Source organism: Astatotilapia calliptera, chromosome 13, assembly GCF_900246225.1.
Source record: "Astatotilapia calliptera chromosome 13, fAstCal1.2, whole genome shotgun sequence".
Classification (NCBI taxonomy): Eukaryota; Metazoa; Chordata; class Actinopteri; order Cichliformes; family Cichlidae; genus Astatotilapia; species Astatotilapia calliptera.
In genome coordinates, this window is record NC_039314.1 from 17,903,980 (window position 1) to 17,931,129 (window position 27,150).

Below are 27,150 nucleotides of genomic sequence, written 5' to 3' on the forward strand. Positions count from 1 at the left end.
TTAAGATGAACTCCGATGTTCCTTACCATCAAATATTTATTGGATTCAGCTTTCAGAAAACAATGTTCAAATCCATACAGATGGAAAAGGCAGAAACATCACTGAAACAAGATGCTTGTGCATTTCTAACATCTGCAGCAAGGTCTCACTGTCAATACCCTTACTTCATAATATTCCTTCTGCATGACAAAAGATTAAAGTCCACATTGCAGTAAACCTTAGTGATGATCAATGGCCACTAGTATTTATGTACATACTAAATTAACTGAAGAAAATGATCAGTGTGTCATGAATGAACCAATCTTACAAAGTTACAATAATGAAAGTACAAACACAGTAGAAAGCTCTTCACCAAAACTCCCGAGCATACTGTTGAAAAATAATTAAGTAGAAGCCTTGCAAAAATATATGCTTTGTTTTTGCCATTTAAATATGAAACCAAGACAACTGTAGCTATTACAGTCAAAAAACGCCAGCGTGTGCATGATTCATATTTTGCCCGAGCATTGTTATTTGAGATCAATGCTTTCTTCTCGCTTCTTGCTTCCTGTGAATGAAAAAGGTTTAGCTGCATCAATTATCAGCTGTTTCTACTGTGTTTTTCCTCTCTTTTCTTACACACTTACATATATAATTTAGATTCTGAGAAGTGTCTCTACAAACAGTTAGCCGATGATCCATACATGAGACCACCATTGAAAAACAATGCTTTTTTAAAAATGTATATATAATATCTAAATTAAACATACAGTATACATCTGTCTTATCTTTATTAAAATTGTGTCACTTGGTGACAAGTCTTTCACGACTAGAACTTCTAATCAGTATGGCACTGCTTTATGCAAACATGCAAAAAGGTGTATAAAAATTTTTTTTTTAAAAGTAAAATGTGACTGCAATGATACATTTGAATTCATGTAATAATACAATATTTTCTGCCTGTTCCAATGTGGGCTAATTACATTTTGCAGAGTCAGGCACGAATCCACTAAGTAATATTGCCACAGGCAAAAAGAAAGTTGGTGAAGTTGAATAATATTGCAGCAGGCAGCAGCTGTTAAGTTATTCCCAGACAGAAGTGAGGTAATTTGCAGCGTCTAACAGAATGAATTTTGTCTGAAATTTTATGTTTTACTTTGAAATAAAAGTAGATCATAAATACTAGTTACACATACTGGTCAATGTTATTTTAGAAAAAACATTATTAATTGCATCCTACTGTATTTGTGAAACACACTTTTTTGCTTTTCACACCAATTAAACATGTTAAGTGTGCGACATAAAGTACAATGTAAACTCAAGGCATTGTGCTCAGTAACTAAAATGAAAACTGTTGCACTGTACAATGCACTGGGTATTTTTGTAGGTAAGAAAATATACATACATACACACACATATATATATATATATATATATATGTACACATATATAATGTTGATAATGTTGCAATTCAGTTAATACTCCCTTTAACAATTCTAAAATGTTGTATATTTGCATTATAATTTTTTTTTTTACAATTTATCCAAGCCATTAAGTAAAATTTGAATTACTACATTTTACAGTGGGGTACTTGAAGATCAAACATTCTCATAAGAGACAGACTTTTTTGTAGACCACATGTTTTCAGTTATATTAAAGTATATTACACCATTTAGTTTAAATCTGTACTCATGTGCAAAATACTACAATTGCTTGCTTTAGAAAACAACATTCAGAAAAAATTGCATATGTTAATTTGACACACAGCATACAGAGCATTATTACACTATTTGAAATTGGCGTAGTCTGAGAAAATGTCAACAAAATCCTGGACCACTCTGTAGCAGAAGTCGTATTGCTCCTGCAGAGAAAAGCGAAAGAAAAAGTGTCACCGTGCAGAAATGATTCCAAACATGTTTATGCACAGCAGGTTTGATGTTATGTAGTTTTTCACCTACCACGGTCTGAACCATGTGTGGTCTCTGCATGCGTAAACTCTTGACTGTCTGAAAAACGTCCAGGAGGCCTTCAGCTTTCACTCTTTCCAGAATGTTACTGAGGGCAATGAAGGTGCCCGTCCGTCCTGCACCGGCACTGAGGTCATTAGGACAAAAATATTAGAAATCTCATCATAAAATGTGAACATTAAAACTTTACAGATAATTATGAAACACACCGCAGAAGATGAACAACAAGAAAAGGAACCATTTTTTAAGAGTAAAACTGCAATGAAACTCTTGTAATCTCACCACATCCTTTTTCCATTTAACTAAAAAAAGTTAGCGGGAGAAAAAGGTGACCTCTGTGTAATGGTGCTAATAATTATCCCCACTTAAAGAGAGGCTAATCCAAACGCTAACACTAATCAGTCTAGAAGCTCAGTGTTTGACTGAGTCAATGTTTACAATGATGGTGGGATGGAGGGAGAAAGACAGAGAGAGACAAGGAGTGAGCGCGAGAGCGATGTGCGATTTGGAAGAGAAGTGTAGAGAGACGTTAGGGATTGCAGCGGGTTAGCCCCATTCCCAAGAGACAGAGAAAAAGCTTTAAAAAGCCCCTCTTAGACAAGTGGTGATGAAGGAATAGAAGAGAGTGATGACACCATTTCCTGTCGTTAGCTCATCTTATCAGATTAATCATAGTGGGAGTCAGAGGAGATTTCACTTTGAGAGGTTTTAATTGACTGTGAATCAGTGGATTGGATCAATCCCACAGGGGCATGCTGCTTTAGAATCACTTCACCTGAAGCTAGGTTCTGATCAAAGCTTTCACAGCTAAGTCTTTATAAGGGATCACATAAGTGGTTTAGGCATAGAACACCAAGCCTACCGAGGAGAGGAAAAATGTACAATTTATTGTAACAGACATTTGTAGGACCAAAAAGTAGGGAAAATGAAACGGGTTATATTAAAAAGCATGAGCGGACAGCCACAAAGTGTAATATAGTGTATATAATTTCCATCTGATGATGTGCACCATGCTGCAGAATTCTCAAATTGAAGTTCCTCACCTGCAGTGCACAATTATGGGACGGTTTCCAGACTGCTGCTGCTGCCTCTGCACAGCGGCAATAATGTCAATCATCCCTCTTCCCTCGGCTGGTATTCCGATCTCAGGCCATCCGTGGAAGTGGAAGTGTCGGACATGTTGTGACTGCTTTTCCTGGTGTTGGGCAAATCTGATTGTTATTTTCATCTAATTAAAAAATGTAAATGGAATGAAATGACATGAACTTTAATTTGCTTTGATGATAACAGCACAAAGAAAACAGGTTGGGAAATTTGTTCAAGTGAAATGTCAATTTTAATATTGTTAAGTGTTTTAATTAAACATTACGCACTGGTCTGTAGGTGAGAACCATGTCTTTGAGAGTGAAGGTTTCACACTGTGTATCTCCAGTCAGCTCCACCGTATAATCTCCAAATGTTACACTGCCCTCTGATGGCCAATACCGGTAACACTTTTCCTGGTTGAAGAGTTCAAATGGAAACGCAAACAGGCTACAGTTAACTGGTTTATATAGTGTTTGGTTATTGTAACATGAAAATTAATAAAGACAAAACCACAACACACATTGACAATTATGCAAACTGTATGGAAAATAAATATGAAAAATTGAATAATAAAACATGGTTTAAATGTTCAACTCTGCTTTTCAACCTGTACTTTTGCAAGAACACCATACTGTACCTGCTCCCTCTCTTTGAGTTCGGTGAGCATAACGATTGAATGGCATCTCCACTCCCACACCATCCTCCAGAAGTCCTCCACTGTGTGAGACAGTGGGCCCTGGGTTGCGATAAAATAGTCCTTCTGCCTGTAGCCCTGGAGGGCAGATCATCTGGTAAACAACACTTGAGAGTGCAGCAAACATAATATTTTGCATTGTTTGTAAAGGAAACAATGAGCTTTATATATACTTCTATGGGAAATCTATACAGGAGGTCGTGAGGGAGTGCTTACATCAATAAAGGAGGCATTGATGTAGTCAGTGAACTCCTGTCCTCTTTTCACTGAGAGTATTACTCGGTTGAAATCATCTGCAAACAGAAAAAAGGAAAATGAAACTTTTCACAAGTGATTCCTAATAAAATAAAACTTTGAAAGGGCTGACGAAAAAAAAAAAAAAACCTAGCCGAGCTAAAACTTTAGCTGTGTTATTAAGGCCAAACGCGCTGCAGTCTATATCTGTTTTCAGTGTAAAAAGTTGTACCCAGGCTTACTTTTCCTACTCCAACTGCAACATAAAGTAAAGATAGAAGCCCAATTTAAATGTCACTGATCACAGAGACATGAGCTGATTATCCAGATATCTGTGTACGGCATCTATAAAATCACCAGCAGGGTGATACTTTGATGTTACTTAGATGTGATGTATTATGAAACTGTTCCGAGTATGAGTGAGTCCTTACACGGAATGATCTGAAGCACACGGTTCTTCTTCATGTTGGCAGGAAGGTTCCCAGTTCTCATGTTCTCCTTCATTATGCGAACGTTGGTCAGCTTCTGATGGGAGAAAACACGCACAGACGGAAATGATGAAAAAGTACATATAGAAAAGTACAATGCTAATAAAGCTGGTGAGTCTTTTTAAAAACAGATGATGCTGGAACATTTCCATACTTGTAACAAGTAAAAGCCAAGAAGCTGGACAAAAAACATTAAGGTAGAGACGAAGAAGAGGTGAAGAAGAGGCATTGGGGAATAATTCCTTCTAGTGTGTAGGGAACTGTGAAGATACTTTGTAGCAAAAATGTGAAATTTTCACAGAGCTACAGTAAATTCTATGAGGCAGATGGTGGTGCCTTATAAAGTTTAGTTGATCCAAAGCATTGTTATTTATGTTACTACTGCCAAGAGCTGCACCCTGGGCAAGTTTTCCATGAAAATATACCCATGCAGGGCGCAGGGTGATGGGCACGATTCATTACTGTCTGAAATGTTTAAGAGAGAGCTTCTTTCTTCATACCCTGAACTCCTCCTCCAGGCCCAGCCTGTCGTGGGGAGCCCTGGTGTTGTGAAGCCTCTGCAGATGGCCCTCCAGAGAGCACACATCTAGCTCTGTATCTCCATACAGATAGTACTCCAGCAGAGCCTGGTAGATAAAGGAGTACTGCATCTAAGAAAGAGGAAGACGAGACGAAGTTATAGAAGTAGTTGCTTTGGTTTGCCAAACTATTTCCCACTATTTTTGCATCACAGACATTGTTGTTTCCTATGCCCTCGCTTGTTTATGCCACGACCAGAGCAGCGAGTTGAGCTGTCAGTCCAAGGTACAACAGGTCGGAGAGGGTCAATACTTACATCTGTCTGGATCAGTTGACAGCGCTGTTCTCGTATTCTGCTCACAAACCCAAAGACATCCACTCTCTGTTCTATGTGCATCATGTCGATCATGCTGTCAATGACAATGAATGTCCCAGTCCGCCCAACCCCGGCACTGTGGAAACACAAACAAGAAGCCTCAAGGTCTTCTCTGTAACAAACAGCAAAGTGTACAGAACACCGAAAAATGTGGTTGGGAAGCGTTGAATGTAACATTCTATTTACATGTGCAAGAGCCTTCACAGGAGTGAATGTATACATACCACAAACACCTGAACATTTCATTTTCTAAGCGCTTTTTTTTTTTTTGGCACAAGTTATTATATTTCTCTTAACATACAAGTCAATTGTGAACAGCTACAACCATATGTAGAAGTACTTCACCTCTGAAGCCCAAGCACAGCCCTAATAAATTTACAGGGGTCATTTCAGCAGACGACACCTCTGGGAGCACAGAGCTTGGATTCCACGGTGGGGTGTTGAGGTCTTTTCAATGGGCCCCATTCAAGAACAACAGTTCCACCTCCCTGAGCACCTGTTGCACCAGTTGCTACAGTTGGCTGCAGATTTCTTTGGTGGGGCTTAACACTGGTTGGTCAGGGAACATATATACACCCTATGCAAGGATTTTTATTCATCCACAATGGGCTTAACTGTAGTTTTTATTAAATTTGTTACCTTTACTCATAACTATGAGCACTGAAAAAGTCTTTCCTGCATCCTAACAATGAAATGCATCAACTCACACCGGATTTATATAACTGTGCTCAGATGCCTTCTTCTGGCTTCCTTTTTACTGCACATTTTACCTGCAGTGCACAACAATAGGTCCAGCGTAGGATGGATTGACAGCTTTGACCTTCTTGAGGAATTTCAGCATGCCGATGGGTGAGAATGGCACTCCGAAGTCTGGCCAGCTGGTAAAGTGAAGCTGGGTGACCAGCCGGGGAGCTCTGGGACCATCGCTGCCCTGCTGTGAAGCAAAGACGCACAAGGTTCATATCGGTGCATAAATAATGCTTTGAAGGCACAAATAAGTCATCTGTCTTTTTATTTTTTACAAAGCCAGTCAACCACAAACTGGTACCTACTAGAAAAGGAACTTCAGTTTTATTGATTTTTTTGTCATTTTGCTTTTTGGGGTAGAATGTAATTATTAAACACTTTGCCTCACTTTCATTTCTCATCGATACTCTAGAGATCAGAATTCCATTCTCTTGAACACTTGGTTGCTTTGTGTTCTGAGAGCTGAATGTTAAAGCACCCAGTCTGTCAGCTTGTACTGAAGAGCTACAGCAGTCACAGTTTTTAGAGTCAGAGAGGATATCTGTGCTCGTCTAGCTTCAGATGGAGAGGGAACAAAGTGAATTTTGGAGTCTGAAGGCTTCGCAGTACACTGAGTTGGCATCCAACTCGACAGTCAAAAAGACAAGAAAAAATACAGATACTGTATGTGTATGAATTTCGAAAGATAAAATGACGGAGCCAAACACTGCATATTAATACAGTTCTCGCTGTATTTTAAATACACCTACATATTTATAATTTATGCTGTGTCTGTTATCTGTAGCCTTTGATATTCTCTAATATGTTTCCATACTGGTTTTTCATTTATTTATTATATTTTGGATCCTATTAACGTTTGCTAAAATGCTCCAATTTCCCCATGGGGACCATTTTTGCACCATCTCACCGCGGCTTAGTTTCATCTTCAATATTTAATAAGAATCTAGCAACTACACACATAGGTTGTTACATTATTACAGTAATTAAGAAGAATATTAAGAATAACTCGTAAAATTACAGTATTACTTTTAAACCATGTGTAGATGTTTAAATAAAAGCAGCAATGTACGTTTATTTTTCCTTTCCTTACAGTACAGTGTTTAACAGCTGCAAAACCATATCACACACGCACACCAGTGTGTGAAATATACTCCTGGAAACACCTACTCTAGCAGGAATTACCACAAAGATGTTTTTCAGTACTTTTGCAGGTGTTTATGCACTATATGCACAAAAGTATTGGGTCACACCTCTTAATTTGTGAATTCAGGTGTTTTCAGTCCCATAGCCACGGCTGTATAAAATCAAGCACCTCGTCATGAATCTTTGTACAATTTCTTCCCTCCTAGATATTTCGCTATCACGTATAAGTGCTACAGTTTTACTACAAGGCAAGTGCTAAGGTGCATAGTGTGTAAAAGACTCCAGCGCTGTGCTGACTTTAAAACAAATAGTTTCTAAACCTCTGTGCACTCTGTGCTTCATGCCATGGTTTACATGGCTGAGCAGCTCCTGTAAGACTAACGTGTAGGTTGTCAGTACATTTGTAGTATGTGTAGATTCACATATTTTACTTACATATTGAACACAGAATTTTCTAATGGTGTAGTCCACTAGTACAATGACATCCTCTAACGCCACCCTGATGTTCCCGTACATCCAGCAGCCTTTTTCTGGCCAGTACTGATAACATTTTTCCTGGTAATGGAGAAAAACAATACAAATTATTTTTGTGGTACTGCAAGGAAAATGAATGCCACTAAAAATGCATAGGAGCTCATTTGTCCTTGCAATTGTTGCTATAGACATGCATCTCTTTTGTACATACTATAGCTACATATAAAACTATCTATTTGATGTGTGCCTTTTACAAATTCAAAGGCACTCACAGCGACTTTGTGCTACTCTTTCAGTCAATAAGATCTTCACAATGACGTTTCAACTCATTAAATACATTCTCAGACTAATTATCATGAAGCCTCCTAGGATCTTATCAACAATTATTTCATCATTGATCCCCATTGCCTCTATTCTGCCCCATCAAACCTGCTGTTGAGCGCTCAATTGATCATCCCTTTGAGGCTAAATTTAATGCGATGCTAAGTAATCTGCTGGGTGACACTTTGCATGGATTCTCAGTTAAGAGAGGGGGTCGAATAAATTATGTCCATGACTTTGGGTCTTGAGAACTTAAAAGGGTTTTCACTAAACGTGCATCGGAGGCAAAGGGATTTTAGATTTCTTTAGAATAATGCAGTGCAGAGAGAGAATACCTCCTTCCTTTCTTTTAAATTCGTCAGCATTACTATAGTTGTTGTTTTCTGTTCCCAAATCATCCGCCAGAAGTCAGCCACTGTCTCAGGTTTTGGACCTGAAACAGAATCATGAGATGTAGTAAAACCAAAGTGAAAATGGTTATAGACTTGGGTAAGATGAAAGAAAATGTGCATTTACCTTGAGCTGCAATGAATTTGTTCTTTTCTTTATAACCCTATGTGTGAAAAAAAAAACAGTAGTGAATGAACATTTTGATGAGGAATTTTATTCACTTTATAGCTTAACCTAATTACTACGCACATCTATGTAAGATGCATTTATGTAGTCTGAGCACAAGTGTCCATCGAGATGACTTAACACCACCCTTGAATGATCGTCTGTGGAACAGAGGGGAAAAAAGGTAAATAAAAGTGGTTCTTAATTTTCATTTCAGCCCACAGCACGTTTCCTTATGTTGGCTATCAATAAGTCTGCAAGCCAGAGGGCTTTTGCAGAAATACTGTCTCCAACTGCAGAATATAGATCCTCACTCACATGGTAAAATATTTGGATATCTGTTTTTCTCTCTGTTGTGCTCTCTGCTCGCCTCCTCAAAGGACCCATGGTGGTAGTAACACGGCAGTGACTATAAAGAGAGAATCCAATCCTCATGAGATAAAAATAAAGCCACGGGTACAAAGGCTGCTAACATATAATCTTAGTACTGTTTTTGTACACTTTTTGCTGTATGGTTGCAGAACAAAGATCTCAATCCACACCAAATAAATGCATGCTTACATTGAACTCTTCTCTGAAGAGCTTGCCATCATCTGCAGAGCGTATCCGGTACTCCTCCTCCAATGAGTCCAAAGGGATAGGGAAGTACCTCTTGGATGGTGAAGGAGATCTTGGGAGGAGGACCACTGTCTGCTCTCCTGTGGTTAAAAGAATATATGGTGGTCAGACTGCTAATGTCTCCCTGTAGAGAACATTACAAGCTCTTACAGCACCTGCAAAAACAAGCCTGATAGCTATTAAGATTTCCTACTTCAGGGGGTATATCATGACAGAAATGATTTCTTAAGCCATAAACATGCCCCTGCTGCACAAAACTGTCTTAACTCAGAATTTGGCCTTTCTGTTTATTTATGTCGTTTTTTTTACTTGAAGTGAAACTTCATATGGTTCCCTACAGGGTAAGAGCCTTCACAGCTACTTTGGACTCCAGATCGTGAAATCTTTCTTGTCCATAAAGAGACTGAATTTATAAACCAAATAAAAAAAAGGCTTAAAAAGCAAAAAGGTTGCTTTATATTTTCATGCAGTGGTTATATTGAGTACAGCACCAACGTACCTTGCTCCTCCAAGAAGCCGTTTGGAATTTTTTTATCCACTGAGGTAACCAGAGCTTTCCTGTGGTTTTTGAACCTACGGTAAAGACAGGGTGAGAGGTGAAGAAAAGCACAACCATCTATTAAAGAGAAAAAAAAGAGCTAAGCTTGATCTCTACAATGGTGCCACTAAGCACATAAGTAAACAACAAATACCAAAACCAATATCAACCATCTCATAGAACCAAAGCTGTTCCTCCTCATGTTGTTGTCAGCTGGCTGGTCAGTGAATGAGTGTCTCTGGCGTGACTTGACCTAGCCGTCTTTGTTTATTGTCTTAGTGGAAGAGCAGCTGTTTATCCATAAGCCACTGCTGACCGCCTATTTAAAAACCACCCCACCCCGATGCCCCAACCTGATGTATTCACCCTCATGCTCGCGCACATACACGTGAAAAGGGAGCTGGAATGAGTGAGAAAGTGTTAATGTGTATGTACAGATTTATTCACCGCAGGCAGTAGATTGTCAGCAGGACAACGATGATAAGAAGAAGGGATAAAACCAGTGTTGAAGGCAACACATGCACACCCTGATGGGTGGAGTTTCCTAGATAAAAAAACAAAGTGAACAACATATATTAGTTTACAACAAAACAAGCTTTTAATCTAGATATCACATATTACGGAATTTACTATATCTGGGATGTCAAGAGCCACATGTAGTCCACTTTGATCCCTTTCTGTCAGTGTGAAGACATTTTTTTTATTGTTGATTTTTTATGTTTTTTATTTTGTCTGGTTTTTTTTTTTTTTTATCTATTATTAATCTATTACTTAACTACTTGTCAATGGGGAGATCTTCATGAGTAGGAAAAGCTATAAAACTTATGAAAATACAGTCAAAAGTCCAAAATCTATGCTTGCCTTGACATTTTCCAAAGCCATCCAGCTGGCCAGATTGGAGTCTTTGCTCAGCTGATTCTGGCCCCCGGGGCTTACTGTGTGTTTGACAACCTTGGACTATAATAAAGAAATATACTGCAAATACATTATTTGCACATGAAGCAGAGCTTCGGTTGAAATCAGTTTTTTTTAACCTTTAAAGAGCACTCATTGACAATTAATTTTTTCCTTGTTTTATTTAAATTTAATTCAAATTAATTTGTAAAGTGGTTTTAAGGGCATTTCCTGGACTATTTTTTACTGGAAGTCACTAATCACTGTCTAGAAATAGTGCAATTTTGTGCTAATCTAACTGGTGCTAGTATAAGATTTGACAGACAGACGTGAAAATGTTCAGTCCATCTAACTTAAGAAAGAGCATTATTATGTGAAATGTGAATCTCTTCTTTACAGCATGACTTTGTACATTTTTTGAAAAATTGTAACTGAAGCCATAAATGACAATGGTGCATAAAATAGAGTAAAATATAGGGTAACAGAAAAGATCAGCATATATGTCTTAAGTTTGTTTATTAAATCATAAGGTACGAGATATACAAGTTCGAGTAACGTTGAATTCAAGTCAGTTTATCTGGTTTTCCTTTATATGTGAAAAGAAAAATCGTATCCTTCTAGAGTCTGGCTTTAACATTTATTTCTTAGACAATATAATTGCTCAGTTGTTTCATCAGTTACCTGCAGTTTGGTTCTCATGAGAAGAATTATTCACAGGAATTGAGATCCCAATCAGAAACAACACCATTGTCACTGTGGATAAAAGAAAAAAAAAAACCCAAAGCAGTCACTTCAACAGAAAAAAACAAAAAATAACAGAATAAATCCTGCAATTCTATACAAACTCCACTAGACGGCACCAAACTGACATGAAATGCACCTACAGCTGGATACAAAACATAGAGGGCACAAAGGGGAGCTGGGCTTTGAAGATGTCTCTCTGCTGAGCAGTTAAAGTACTTGTGGGAAATCTGCTTGCTGTCTTGTCCTGTCAGGCTGACTTGAAAGAGCAGCATCAAATAACCTAATATTCAGACATCAAACCAGAGAGGAGGCCTTAACCCACAGGTGACAGTAACCATATACCCTATGGGCCTAGAGGATTTGGCAGTGGAGCTGAGCTCAAGCAGTATTTGTTCGAGACTATCTTGTTTTGCTGTGGTCTGTTTGATGTACAGCACTATGCAAAGCTTAGCGGCAACAAGACACACGTGTGTACTCACTGTACTTTGTTTTTTTACAAAAGTAAGTTCATGTTGCACATCTAAATAGGTTACACCTCTGCCCCACTGAACCTTCTCCCATATTCTCCATCTTTCACCGTTTCTTTCTCCGCCGAACCATAATTTTACTCTAAACTATATTCTAACTCTTTCCTTTGGCTTTATAGCTGAAAGCTTTTAGTGATGTATTTGGGGCAGAGTGCCACGAGTGTCCTTGCAAAAAGGAAAACAGTATGTCAAATTCCTTACAACTTCGTCAGAATTAAATTAATTCCAACACATTATGTCTGTCTTTTTTATCTACAAAGTACCAATTTCTCCAAAATCATATCCATTTCTTCTTTCTTTCCCATCCTCCAAACGAGAGGGCATAAAAATCACAGAATAAATTGAGCAAATGGGGCAAATCTGTCTAAATGGCTTTGATGGAATAAATGGGAGAAGCAAGAATTGAGTGTCCTAATTTATCCTCTGTTCTACCTCCCCGACTTGTTATAGAGGCCACAAGACTGGATGGAATAATTCATTGTGTCAATTTAGTTCTTCTAGAAATGGGTCATCTAGGGGCCTAATTTGTGATGTTTGAGAGAATTTTTTGCACATAACCCAAGGGAGGTTTCATATAACTATGGCTCCCAAAGCTTTTGTAGAAAACTGAGCTACATAATAACCCTCTAACAATGTTCCCAAAACAAAATGTATGCCAAAACCTATAAATTACTATTGGACAACAAATAAGTGGCTGTGTTTTGTTTGTATTTCAATTTCTCTCTGCAGCAACACGCTACACAACACCTATGATCGAGACACACATTTACACAGAAAGTTGAGGCTACTGTGCATTTTTTTTACCTGAATAATCCCCAGGAAGACAAATCAAATAAATCCACCCAATCAATGGCCCAGAAGCATGACTGTGTGCAATGCACATACGCTCACTGCCTTTTCACACGTACGCATGCCTGCACATAATGTACGCCCCACAGCCAAAGGCAATGTGTTGCATATGTGCAGCACTCTGCCGAAGGAGCCACTTCTCTACCCAGTGTTAACAAGCTGACAGTGCCAGCACCTGTTCCCCGCTCTCCCCCACGAGGCAAGTCACATTCGCTCACATCGTACATCCCGCAACTAGATGTTGTAAGGCATATTGCGCGTATGGGGGTCACCGCACAGGTCATTGCATATCTGTCATATTCTGGCAGCTCCTGTATATACACCGTATAGCCAGGAAATAGGAGAAAAGAGTTTCATTGTGAAAAGATGTCAAATGCTCTGTTACCTTGAGCAAAATCGTAAAAAGAAGAAACAGTAAGTCATATCTTTTTGTATCACTAAAGGGAAAAGCAGAAGCGGAAAATAGAACAGTGTGAATGAATTTTAAGATAAGATAAGCAACTCTAGTGTGACCAACAGAGGAACAGCACAGCTTATATGCTGTACTGACACGCTGTAGCATAACAAAAACACGCTTATAACTTTTTAACCTTACGGCTGGCGGTATATATCATAATTAGTAGACCCAGTCATTTAACCCTCATAGAAAGGGGAACCTGTCCAGGGTGTACCCTGCCTCTCGCCCTATGACAGCTGGGATATGCTCCAGAACCCCCCGCGACCCTGAAAAGGATAAGCGGAAGCATGGATGGATGATTGTGTCATTCCTAGCAGGCATTGCATCGTTCACTCCAGATGCCTGCTTTTTCTCTTTAATGAAATACTTGCAGCAGTGCGATTACTTCAACCTGCAGCACCTGTTTGACATAAATGTTCCCAGGAAATAAAATTATACTGCATCACTTATGTTGGGAGTGCAGACGCAAATCATCCCATCCATGCATGATGTAATGCAACGATTCAGAACGCACGTATGCATTATTCATCAGTGATCCACTTTGCTTTGTGAGCACAGAGGAGACAATGATCAGCACATGAAAATAAATGTGTGTGGCAGCTGCAGAAACAGACCCTGCTGGATTTCAGCAGTATAAACTTCAAATCACTCCCCTCCTAGAGTTATGATATCCTAAAAGATCTATTTCCAACAATAAAACAAAGAAAACACAAAATAAAGCAAGAAAAAATGTTGCTAACCTGGGTAAGAGAATTTCCTAGTTCTGTTATCAAAATGATTGTCTTCACTCTTAATTAGTTTTGTATTTATCCTCACAGATGTGGCCAGGCAATGTCTTCTTAAATAAAACAACAGCTGTATGAAGCCACCACAAATATGTTCCCTATTGTTGCTGTTTATTTGAGCAAATGCTGGTGAAGAATTTAACATATTTTAAATAAAGCAGAGCATCACATCTTGAGGCTTACCATCTGACGCTGGTTAAACACCTTTTTGTAAATAATTTATTATATTCACAGATCAGAGAGAATAAAATAATATGAAGGTTTTACAAAAATCTGATTTTCTTATTTCTATCGATTTCTGTAGATAGATACAGCAACTTCAAAATTATTTATGATAGTCCACATTTCCTAGGCATGGCTCTGGGGTGGGGCTCTTGTGGTCCTCTCATGAACAGGGTAACTTGCTCACTTTATTTGCTTTCTTTACATGGGGGTTCACTGAATTTGTCTTCTTCTGGCCCCTCACCCAGGAACAATCTGCCGTGGGAGAGCCTATCAGGAGCAAATTGCCCCAAGCGACACAGCTCCTGGGGTCACTAGGGTAAAAAACCTCCCCAAGGTGGCGATTCAGCTACGGCCACAAGCTGTGACTATAGGACTGAGGTTCCAGAAATGAACGACCTCCGAAGGGCGTCTGGGCTCAGTTCTAGTGATAGGATAAGGAGCTCGGTCATTCTGAACGGGTTAACAGTGGAGGTGGTACTCCTCCTCCAGAATGTCTCCCAGGTGCCTTCTAAGTGAGATTATATCTCTCGGTTACCTTGGGAATGCCTCAGGATCGCACCCAGATGAGCTGAAGTAGGTAGCCTTGGGAGAGGGAGGCCTGGGATTCTCTGTTTAAACTGCTGGGTCTGTGACCCAGACTCAGATAAGCAGGACAAAGATCTATCTATCTATCTATCTATCTATCTATCTATCTATCTATCTATCTATCTATCTATCTATATATATCTATATATATATATATATAGATATATATATATATATTAGGGGTGCAACGATATTCGTATCGATATTGAACCGTTCGATACAGTGCTTTCGGTTCGGTACGCATATGTATCGAACAATACAACATTTGTAATTTATTTTATCAATTTTCCTTCTGACGATGCTGTCTGTGTTGAGCGCTCAGTGAATCTGTGTTCGACTACTCCGCCTAGGCTGCACTGTCCAGCGCAGATCCACTGAGCGCTCAACACAGACAGCATAGTCAGAAGGAAGAGCGCAGGGCACCTCCCCCACCCTCATTCAGATCTGGCGTTTGGAATTATTTTGGTTTTCATGTGACGTATGACCCTGAAGGTAAGCGAGTCATGGACTAAAGTAAAACAGTATGTTGGATGTGCCATGCAATGCTCAATTACATTGGTGTGAACTAGTCTGTTAGCGCAGTTAGCTCGTTAACGTGTTGGCCGTCTAGCCCCATGCACGGGGCGATCGGCGGTAGCTCGTTAACGGAGATTTGCCGTGTTGTGGCGTTAAGGTCATTTCAACGAGATTAACCTGAAAGCACTAGTGGGAACACGACGAATATGACTGCACATTTACGCCGACATCATCCTAGTGCAAAGACAAAAACAACAAGCATGCTACTAACTTTAGCCGAGTCATTTAGACAGCTGTTAGCACATGATTCTCCTTATGCTGCTGAGAATATAGCCCAGAAGAAGCGGATAGTATAGCTTTTATTTTGGAAAGAGACATTTCTCTGTAATAAACTCTCTTTTCCAAAGATGAGTGATTCCTCAATCAGATACAGGGCTTGCAATATCGCTAGCCCGACGTCCCGGAGCTAGCGATTTTTTCAGTCGGGCTACCAAAATCTATCTCTGCCCTGCCCGTCGGGCTATTGTAGGAAAAATATATGTCAATGCTTTTGCATTCTTTCAGAAATGTAGCTGGGTAATTATGTCATTGGCATCGGTGAGCCACTGTCAATATGTGACATATTGAAGTCGCGTTTGAATTTGCGCTTGTTTTTTTGCTTTCACTTTGCAATCGTGCGAACTGTGTATAGAGAGCGACAGTACTGATCTGTGAGTGATGATAATTTGTGCACCAATTCCTCTGACATAGTCTTATTAATCGTTAGCTTACTACGCAAACATGACAAGTGAAATCTCCCGCAGCAAGCTTAAACATGTGAGAGGTTGATCGCGCAGAGAATCGCTGAGCTTATGTGAGTGAGCGTGTAAAAGCATTTCAGTTCTGCTGAGCCAAATAAGACAGGTCAGGGTGAAGAAGTGACAGCCAAAGAAAAGCTTACCACAAAACGGAGAAGTTATGACAAATCAGACTATAAGGCAAAAAGAAAGTGCAGCTTTATGGTTTCATGGACAAAAGAATTTCTGTGGCTGCAATATGACGAGCTAAATAACCAGGGCTGCACATAAGTGGTCCGCAGGTGCGCATTCGCTGTCAAAATAAAAAACACGCACAAGGGTTAGGGTTAAATTTAAAAACTGTACTTTTGAGTTAAAATATATATTTATAATTTTAATAAATGACAAATTAAAAATGCATGAACATTTTTTTGTATCGAAAAAATATCGAACCGTGACACCAAAGTATCGAACCGAACCGAACCGTGAATGTATCGTTGCACCCCTAATATATATATATCAATGGGGATGTGGCGTACAACACTAGAGGCCAACTCCAAGCCCATAGCACAAGTCACCATCAAGTGCGGGATCTACCAAGGAGATGCTCTGTCCCCACTGCTGTTCTGCATAGGCCTGAACCCCCTCAGTGAGATCATTAACAAGACTGGCTACGGATACCGACTACGGAACGGAGCAGTTGTCAGCCACCTCCTGTACATGGATGACATCAAGCTGTATGCCAAGAGTGAACGAGACATCGATTCACTGATCCACACTACCAGGCTATACAGCAATGACATTGGAATGTCGTTCGGACTGGAGAAGTGTAGTCGGATGGTATCAAAGAGAGGGAAGGTAGTCAGAACTGAGGGGATTGAACTACCAGAAGGCAACATTGCAGACATAGAGGACAGTTACAAGTACCTGGGGATCCCGCAGGCAAATGGGAACCATGAAGAGGCCGCTAGAAAGGCTGCAACCACCAAGTACCTGCAGAGGGTCAGGCAAGTCCTGAGGAGTCAGCTGAATGGTAAGAACAAGATCCGGGCCATCAACACGTACGCCCTGCCCGTGATCAGGTACCCTGCTGGGGTAATAGGCTGGCCAAAGGAGGAGATAGAAGCCACTGACATAAAGACAAGAAAGCTCCTTACCATGCATGGAGGGTTTCACCCCAAGTCCTCACATATACATATACATATATATATATATATATATATATATATATATATATATATATATATATATATATATATATATATATATATATATATATATATATATATATATATATTTTTTTTTTTTTTTTTTTTTTTTATTTATTATATATTGATTTGTCCTGACCCAGACCCAAATTGTAATATCTGTCAACTGTAATGCCCATTCATGCAAGCATAATGATTTTTAGATTATTTGAGTCATCCTGTTTCCATAATGTGATGCTGTGCTGCTATTCATAATTATGGGAGAGTGAGTCTACAGAAAAAAGGAGAAAAAAGGAGAAAAGATACATACAAATTAGACTGACTTGTGAGGCCACTTGTATCTCTCAAATCTTTTAAGTCAGTTTCTGAGTGTTCACACGGAAACTGAACATTTCATTCATGCACTTCCTCTGTGGTCACTGTTTTTGCTCTGTTACTTTAGTATATATACTCTCATATATACACTAGTATGAAACAAACAATAGATTTCAGCTGTTTATTTCTGTGTAATCTATTCAACATGAGCTGGCATTTACAGCAGGTTTTAACAGACAGTCTTTAATACAATGCTACTATTTAAATTTGCTGACGTCAACCATGTCTATTGTTGCACATGCAGTATGTGCTACTCAACCCTGATTCAGTATCTGCATAAATCGGTTAGTCAAACACATCTGTTTCTGCTCATACAGCTTTTCTTTTCTTTAGTAAAGTCAACACTCGACTTTCCTTTCACTTGATTTCTGTGCCGTCCATTTCAGCAGCACACTGTCGATGTCAAATGCATGCAGATAAACTGATTTTTCATGTAAATGCAGTTTACTGTGTAGTTTACCATGACCACCTGCCTAGCCACTGTGTGGTTAAAGGCTAACAGCCTAAAGCCTCTGTGACTGTACTTACATCAGCATGCTATAACATGACCAAAATGACAGCATTAACATATCTGCAGCTCTCTTTCAGGCTCGCCACAGCAGATCATCTCCCTCTATTTCACCCTATCCCTAACATCTTCATCAGTCACAGCAAACCTCTGCATTTCCTCCTTCCTTACATCCATTAATCTTCGCTGAGGTCTCCCTCATTTCCTACTTTGATCCCACTTTTGTCTTAGTTTAGTTTTGGCACTTTAACAGCCAACACAAGCCGCCCTTTTCTTTTATACCATTTGACTTCATTTCCTGCATTTGGGCTCTACACATGCTATACTGTGACAGGTTTCAAGGTATTTAATCAAATATAGTTAACTACATAATAACCAATGACAGCAAGTGCCTTTACATTGCCTCCCAATGCACTCTCCAAATGCCTCCAACTGATCCAATTAAAACCAACTGTAATGTATAGTCTGCCATTTGGAGGATAGCTAGCATGCTGGCATTTGTAATTAGTACTATGAAAGAAAATGTGAATGTCTAAAATGTATTTGATGTCAAGGACGTTGGGGCATTTCACTCATAAATGGTTCGTTTAAGCATTATTCACCCCAAATGACATTCAGATCAACATTGCCTCTGGACACTTACAAAGTATAGCACTTTCTTCTATTTCATTGGGGTTATTTACTTTTTAACTACAGTTGACACTCTATATTACAACTACGCAGTATGTATGTCTGGTTAACAAATAGCAGGTACACCGAGCTGACCCTGCTGAAAGCTTACTGCTACTGAAAACACTACTGCTTTGAAAAATGCATGCATTTGTAAATTATTCAACATGTTCCATCAATGACACTGTGTAGAGGGCATCTATGGCTGTTTGCCAGATGCAGTGCTAGAGAAGAGCAGTGCATGACTATATATATGTGCCCAACACAGCATTTAAAGAATATGGATAGTATTTACTGCAAACTTAACTTTAAAAAAAAAAGAAATATAAAAACTGTTCATAAACAAAAACAAAAAAATCCAAATAGATAGCTACATCCAATTGTGTCTCAGTTTCCTCAGATCGATAAAGATTCCAAGACAGATTCACATTGTGTGCTCAGCATGAAAGGATAAAAAGGATAAAAAGATTTTTTTGGTTTCCAGGGAACAGAAGAACAAAGGCAGTGCAAAAAAAAAGAAAGAAACGAATACCAGAAACAGCCACCACTTCCGTTGTCAAGCGCCAAGGAAAAGGATGGAATGAGAGCACAAACACATGTCAGTAAAGTGTGACAGCAGAGAGGCAGGAGACATGAAAGAAGAGATGAGATGAGAAGAGGGAGGAGAGGAGTTGAGCTGCAGGAGATAAATGTCAAGATTCTGGGTTCACAGATAACAATCATAATGGAAGACATCCTTACTATACAGAGGTAGTAAAAAGAATGATGCTTCACAGGTTTGGGGAAATCACTGCCATATCTTTAAATGCAACTTTTCAAAATACACCTGTCACAGATTTTATGAAACATCATATTACAACAGCTTTTTTTTTTTTTTTATCAGAAAGACGTTTAACCTAACAGTGGGAATCCTATTGTATCTTTATCTCAATGTTTAAACCATGTTTACAGCTCAAATCCCTGCCTGTTGCATAGTAATGACTGAAAGAATCAATTTGGAGAAACAATTTGAAATTAAATTAGTCTCATCTACAAAGAGGACACAGTCATCATTTCATTATTTCCTATTAATGAATTGAATTGTAATTGATCCTCTAAAAGATAATTGACCTGCTCTGTGGTCAGATGCAATAAAAGACTTACACTTCCAAGCAAAGCCACACTGATCTGCTTTCAGCTGACTCGTCAGTCCATACCAACCATGTGATCCTAGTTCCTTTTCCTTTTCTCTGTTGACTTTATGGGGGTTTTCTACCCAGTCCTTCTCCTACACATCATTTAAGACACCGATAATAGTGTTGAATCAAGAGATCACAGAGGTCGTTGGCAGTGCCTGAGGTTACTCTCAGCTTTGGATCAAATCACAAGAGAAAACCTGGAAAATAAAGCAAAAATACAATAGTTAGACACGTATTAACCATCCTACTGTTATGCAGTATGTACTGTATTATATTCTGAAGCAATAATGAATGTAGCTTTTCTATGACTCATGTTTTACAGATGACTCAAACACATGAGAAATGCACGAGTGCAAAATAAAAGGCAGGGTTAATGAGTAGGGTTTGCATCTGTAAAATACGCCAGAGAAAATGAATATGCATTGCATTTAATCAGCTGAATGAGTACGTGTATCTGCAGCTCTCTTTACTGTGCATGCCCAGCATTCATATACTGTATTGTCCTCTCTTCTATAACATCCTACTGCAAGCCAAAACTGTTAAGACGTTAATGATCTCTGACCAAACATATCTTCTTCAATTCCAACAAGGTGTTGGTTACAAACAGGACTGTCCAATAAAGTTGTCACCACACACGGCCTTGTACCCGTCCACAGATGTGCCTACACAATAATAACCACCACACAAAATGTGTTGGAATTATTTCTTTACTGTTTTCACAAAGATATAAAAGTGATGATATTCTATTGTCTTGAAGTCAGAGAAAGAAAACATGGCCTTTTTGCGCACTCACTCCTACTTTACCGGTATTGCACTGCCCACAGGTGTGAGACACAAAGGCATATTGTTAACACTTGCCACTGTAACGCAGCTTAATAGAGCACAAGGAGAAGAGATGAATTAGTCACCTTATCCAGCTGGATAAGCTCACTCAGTCCGTCTGAGCTGCGGTGAGGAAAATAAATGAACAAGGTTTGGAAAACACCTCTTTTACCCCTTGAAGTAGGAGCAAGTTTTCCAAGTGCTTTACAGCTGCTGGCATTTTGACCTGAGAACTGCAACGCCTTTGTATCTGAGACTTTGGTAATCAGTAATGGTTTTGAACTGCATGTCTATAAAGATGGAAGATCTTCAAGAAAAACACCATAGTTTTTCTGTTTTTTCAAGGAACACAGATACCAAATTAACCACTTCCCGAACAAGATAGTGTCACAAAGTAACTTAACAGTATTTTAGCTGACAGGTTTGTCATTGCAGTGAACTTATTAATTTCCCACCAAGGATATTAAATTTGTGCGTGTGCTTCTTAAAGGCTCTATAGGCCTTATATATGCCACTAAAACAATTATGTGCTATATTGTTTTAAAGTCCCAAATGGACAGACTTTTAAATCTATAAACACTGGGACAAATTAAAAAGATTTTTATTACTAAAAAGAAAGAACTGGCAAATGTAAATAATATGTCAATTAGAAGACTGTGTCCTTAATAGCACTCCTAAATCTGTATTTTGTTGGCTGGCATTTCCAGAAGAAGTTCAATTCTGGAGACATTCGGTGACAATACAGCTAAAATGAGACTGACAGATCATTTCAGGTAATATGTTTTTGCCACTTTAAACCAGTTAGTAGATTTGATTTTATCCTGCCTGGTTAACACACTCGAAGCTGAGCTCCTTGGGGCTTTCTGGTAGAAATCCCAGCTGTCTATCTATAAAAAATACTGTTTCAGAGGGTTTAAGAAAAGTGTAGTTATTAAGCAGTGGTAAAAAAAAAAAAAAAAAAAAGATATTAATGATGGATAAAAATAGGTAATGTGTTATACTGAAGTTATACACGCTAAAGAATTATGTTGGGTTTTTCACAATGTAATATATTATTATGAATGTTAAAAAGGCTGAGTTAAATTATAATAGGTATAAAAAATGTATGAAATGTGCTAAGTTATTCATACTGTATTTCATGTGTTTAAAGGTCTCTTCGGAGATAGTTAGACAATCATTTTCAACTTTTCAGCCTTAGTATTTTGGTCCTTTCAGCCCTGAACATTCAGTCCAAAGAAAAGCGAGACATGCTCAGAGCATGCAGTTTATTCCAGGCAAAAGCACTTTCTGTGCCGCCCTGTCCATTGACTAACAGAGGAAACATGCACGTCATTAAAATTTGATGTGAGTGCATCATCACCCAGCACTGTGTGATTCAATCATTAATTCATACCACAACAGGCAACCCTGGGAACCGTAGCTAAGCAGTTTTGAAGTAAATAATCTGTTCATTATTATCATTATCATCATTATTATTAGTAGTAGTAATAGTAGTAGTATTATACTGTGATGAAAATATTTATAATCCCCATTCAAAAATGATGGGTGCTTTTCACATGCTCTCGATTGTAAATGATCATGCTATTCAAATCCTGCTTTCCTAAGCCATTAATACAAAATTGATGGCTTTGATATCTGAGGCTCATGCGGTTCCCTGTTATGATGACTCCTTGATTTCATGTTTAAAGTAGGTCTTCGGAGAGCATATAATGTCTGCAGGCACCTTCATTCATAATGCTTAGTGTGGAGAGCCAGCTGAGGTTGTATTTTGCTAGTTGTCGGTTGGAAAATTTGATTTCACGCAGATCACACGGCCTGTCTGTTTGCAAATTTGATTTCATTTGTGTGTGGGGCTGCCCACTGAAAAACTGCCAGGACGACAAGACAAAACGCTGATTTTGCAGCAAGAGAAAAAGGATGTTAGAATGCCTCCTATGTGTTTATTTAAAGCATAGCGAGTTTGAGGCTTTTCATAACCTCTCTGCTCACACTAACCATAAACCTTTAACGACTTGCTCATTGAGCATGTCAGTATGGCCTGAGCCTCAAACACCAGTGCTTTGAAATTAGCAATTAATATTATTTTAAATGTTATTTTTATACACCCATATGAGAGAATGAGCAGAGTAATCTCCAGCCTGCAGTTTGAGGACACTGAAAGTGACACTTCTAGGGCACACTATAGGTAAAACCAGGGACAAGCGATGATAATCACTGCAATTACAGCATCGCCACTCGTTCTTCTGCTGCTCAGCCAAGGATAACGAGTTAGCTTATTTTACTGGAGTCCACTACAAGTGGCATAAAGTGTGAGCAAACAGAGCAAAACTGCTTTAGGCTATCATATACTTAAAGCTCAACTTAGAGCGTGCGGTACATATTGCTACACACATTGTTTTATTTCGTTTTCAGCTTCATTTTGACCCACCAAACTGCTCATCTAATTAATATGGCTCTCTTTAGATTTGCTTGATGCAGGTGTATTCTCTGACTCCGTCACCATGAGAGTTGCCTGAAAGAATCTTTGTGTTTAAGTGCAGTGTCTCATTAAAGTGAAAAATGGCTTTCTTCCCCCACTAACAGACAGACTGACAAGGCTAGCACTTCCTCTTCTCACAGCAAGCTGCACCTCAAATCATGGTTTACTTAAGAAACCCTGAGTGAGCATGGCAAGTAGCCGAGCTTGAAACAGACTCTGTGATTATATCAATTCTATAAACAAAAAACAGACTTGAGTGATGAGATAAATTTGAGCAGGCTTCTTTGTTTTAAAAATGGTCTGTCAAGATGTAGACTTCTTAATAAATAAACGTGTATAGGTGTGCCTTAAGTGCATATGTAAGAATGACAGTCCATGTCATTCGACACACTTTATCATAATCATGACTGAAGAAGGTGCGGTCATCTACACACAACTGTAATGGTTTATGAGGTTATGAGGTCTCTTGCATCCAATTGGTCCAAAAAGCATCTCATAGTGCTAAGTGCACACATGCAATCCATAGAATGAAATATAAGCTTCTTTTATCAGTATAACATATAATGTCAACAGCAAGGTTAGCCCATTTCGATAAGAGAACAATAAAGCAGCTGCACAAGCGCCAGATAAAACGAAGTTGGACTTAAGTAAGGCAACATAGAAGGGTTGCTTTGCACAAATCCTCACTGGTTTCACTATAGATATATATATCTGCATGAATCACAGGTTTTCTCTACATTAATATATAATAGATTGTATATAATAGATTGATACAGTACCTTAAATATGATATCATTTCCAATGGTTAGCAACCTCAGCTTCTTTAATCTATGACCTCAGCTAAAGCTTTCCTGGGAGAACTTTTGAACTGGCTGTTAGTTTCAAGTCTTAATGTATCCAACATGATGGGTTTTTTTGTTTGTTTGTTTTTGTAAATTATAATTGCTAAAGTCCAAAAAAGTGACTAAAGAAAGGCATTCTTCAGTATGATAACCAACTCATTAACATACAAGCATGTAGTGTTGTTCAGTTTCTTAGTTGTCAGGACTACCCCTTGATGACCAAGATGGTGAAAATGTTCTGCTCAAGGTGTAACAATGGGACAGTCTGTAAACTATGGATACAAACCAAGTACAATCAACTTTAGGGGACATATGTGCCCACCTTTAAATAGCATATGTATGTAGGATTTTAAAATAAACAAAGTGCATATATTGTTATGTATTAGCCTTATGTCCCTCCAGACTTTTTCTCTATTTTTCTTCACCAATGGTGTTCAGCACTTGTCTCACATCACATGACACCAGCGAAACCCCAAATTAGGTTTTACAAATTCCATCTGAGAGAGCATATGGCAACCACTGAATTGGTCCTCAAGGATGTCACTTTGGGCAAACAATAACAGAAAAGTGGATGATGTTGTAATATTCACTCAACAATAACATGTTTTCTACACATACAGTTGCCATATCAGTGTTCACCACTTCAGTTAATGTTCAGCTTTATAACCAGGCATCCGTTTCATCCATCCATGCAAAACACTTAACATTGGCCATTACTTTCAGCTATGCAAACCTGTTTTAAAAAGGCCAGAATCTACCATTCTTACCTTAGGATACTGAAAAGTCATCATCTGCAAATTAACTTTTTTTTTATTAACATGTGTCTAACTATAGCTCGTGTATTCCCAAGGTGAAAAAGATGTGGGCTAAGTAGCTTGATACTCACCCAACAGATGGGGAATGTGAGGTAATACCAAAATTCCCATTAGCTTTTACTGGCCCATTTAATCAGGGATGGAACAGGAGGTTAGGTTATTGTGAATGAGGTTATGGTGAATGAGGGGCATTTATAATTCATGTTTGAACACAAGGCATTTGAATCAGAGTTCCTTAATGCAATTATAGAGACCCCATTCTCTCATTCACCCATTTAAATAGTACCATCCAAACATCTTCACCAGCTACATAGAAGCTCCCTGCCCGTACTGTGCTCACTTGTTCTTGATTCCTACTGCAGCATTTTCATATTAGCTCACAATTAGCAAAACCAGCTATTTAATTTCTAAACTGTTATTTTTTAAACTCAAAATCAGAGCACAGCATGTCCTTTCATCAAAACAGCCACATACAAATTAATTGACACATTACTCTCTTCTCACACGATATAGCAAAAACAGATCAAGCTACAGCATGATGTGCAACTGCAAAGGAGCTTAGAGGCCTGCCTACTACTGCATGTGTACTCATCCCTTTATATATATATTTTCTGTCTAGAGCAGGGAGCTGCTGCAAGTACAAAAACTGTGACTGAAGAATTACCTATACGTAAAATATCTAAATAAATGATTAAAAAAAATGCAGATCGCCGTATAATGAATATAAAAGCAATTATTTTATAAATATATATAAATCACATGGGGCATCCTGGTGGTAGCAGGGTGCATGGCATTGCTCCACTAACCCACATTTACTGTAGTCCATGTTGCCAATGTCCAGGAATGACGAAGAAATATAATGTCCAGTCTCCGTGACCTGCAATCCACTCTCTGGATTGCTGCTCTTGCAGATGCTTTTTATGATTTTTGCTTGATGGACAGTGTGATACACACGGGCAGTGGGATGCACGCAAGCTACGCTGACAACCGGGAGCAGCTGGAAAGCTTTGCTTAATAACCGAGGGTAAACAGTCGGTGTTTACGCATAAATACGCAAACGGAATTAAAAATAATAATAATAATAAGCCTGTCTGGTTTCGCTGTGTTTTTCAGCGTATCTTACCGCGGTACTGCGGTGACCTCGCCTCACACGTAGCGGCGGCTGATATCGGCTTGTGTCGTTCTGCACGGTTCGTCCGGACGCCGGTCTCTGCTTATGTCGTTTGGAGAAAAGCACAAAACGTACTCAGTTGTGGAATCATCTGACAGGATCCGAAGAATGCGTTTAGGTTCCCCTGATGATCATGTTTCCAGCAGACCTCTCTGAGGATGTGCTTCCCCCTCCTGCCTGTCTACATGCGCTGAGCCGTATTATGGCAGCCAGAGTGGAGATTGGAGACCCTCCCCCGGGCGCAGAGCAGTATCAGGTGGACGCTCAGCATCCTTCACATTCCTGCATCACTGAGGGATAAAGGGCAGGCCTTTGCATATAAATGCTCAGCCGGCCTTAGTTTGTCTCCTTCCTTATGGTACGTTTTACGGCTGGCATCTTAGGTTGATGTTTGCTCAAAAGAATGCTCAAAAAGCCTTCCTTTAGTATTCTTCTGAGGGTTTTACATTAGGAGTTCAGAAGTGACCTTATTTAACTTTATAATGTTTTCACATATTAACCTCGGCTATATGATGCTATAGATACGACGAATTTCTGACAAAAAGTTTATACATCTTAGTTTTTCTCTCATATTAGCAAGTCATCCAACACTTTATTTCAGTTTTGTGTTTAAAGTAATGGAACACTCATGAATAATGCATCATATTGGGTTTATGTGTACACTGGGCATGGTATTTACAAGTAGATGTTAGTGTACAAATTAATATTGCATGAATCATCCCTAATGTATATGTCTTTGTCTTCAGCCCACTGTTGCTCAGAAAATGTTTGCAGTCACATTGCGTTAACATTAAGTCCTGCACAGCAAGTGGCATTTGCATGGGAGTCATTATGACTCATGAGCTCCAAGGTAAAAATTTGAAGGGCGTCTGGGTAAAGTGTCTTTCATACCCGTAGATTTGAAGGTAAATTTTAAGTATGCAGAGGCTGTTGAATATTATGGTGATGATAATGACCTTTTGTACATATAAAACAAACAAACCAAT

General features: G+C 38.9%; 1 protein-coding gene across 3 annotated transcripts; it reads right to left on the reverse strand.

Moving 5' to 3' along the window:
• LOC113034951 (receptor-type tyrosine-protein phosphatase epsilon-like) lies at positions 1-27,150 on the reverse strand. Of its 3 annotated transcripts, none has more exons than XM_026190138.1 (21): positions 26,117-27,149; positions 20,058-20,232; positions 11,315-11,386; positions 10,187-10,283; positions 9,701-9,774; positions 9,145-9,281; positions 8,902-8,992; positions 8,668-8,744; positions 8,545-8,581; positions 8,364-8,461; positions 7,669-7,788; positions 6,114-6,277; positions 5,284-5,419; positions 4,949-5,098; positions 4,392-4,485; positions 3,943-4,019; positions 3,670-3,804; positions 3,320-3,445; positions 2,990-3,141; positions 1,938-2,073; positions 1-1,840 (listed from the first exon to the last, which is right to left on the reverse strand). In XM_026190138.1, the coding sequence occupies exons 3-21, from the start codon at positions 11,379-11,381 to the stop codon at positions 1,766-1,768; spliced, it is 2,043 nt and encodes a 680-aa protein (XP_026045923.1). In that variant the 5' UTR covers positions 11,382-11,386; positions 20,058-20,232; positions 26,117-27,149; the 3' UTR covers positions 1-1,765. The 3 variants fall into 3 exon arrangements, with proteins under 3 accessions (XP_026045923.1, XP_026045922.1, XP_026045924.1); XM_026190137.1 differs by having other exon boundaries at positions 20,001-20,232; positions 26,117-27,148; XM_026190139.1 differs by lacking the exons at positions 1-1,840; positions 1,938-2,073 and having other exon boundaries at positions 3,033-3,157; positions 20,001-20,232; positions 26,117-27,150.

Coding starts and splice junctions, on each gene's coding strand:
- LOC113034951 (XM_026190138.1), bottom strand. CDS start 11,381: ATGGTGTTGTTTCTGATTGGGATCTCAATTCCTGTGAATAATTCTTCT. Junction 8,462..8,544: donor CAAATTCATTGCAGCTCAAG/GTAAATGCACAT, acceptor ATTCTGTTTCAG/GTCCAAAACCTGAGACAGTG. Junction 4,486..4,948: donor GCCTGGAGGAGGAGTTCAGG/GTATGAAGAAAG, acceptor TTCTCCCATCAG/AAGCTGACCAACGTTCGCAT.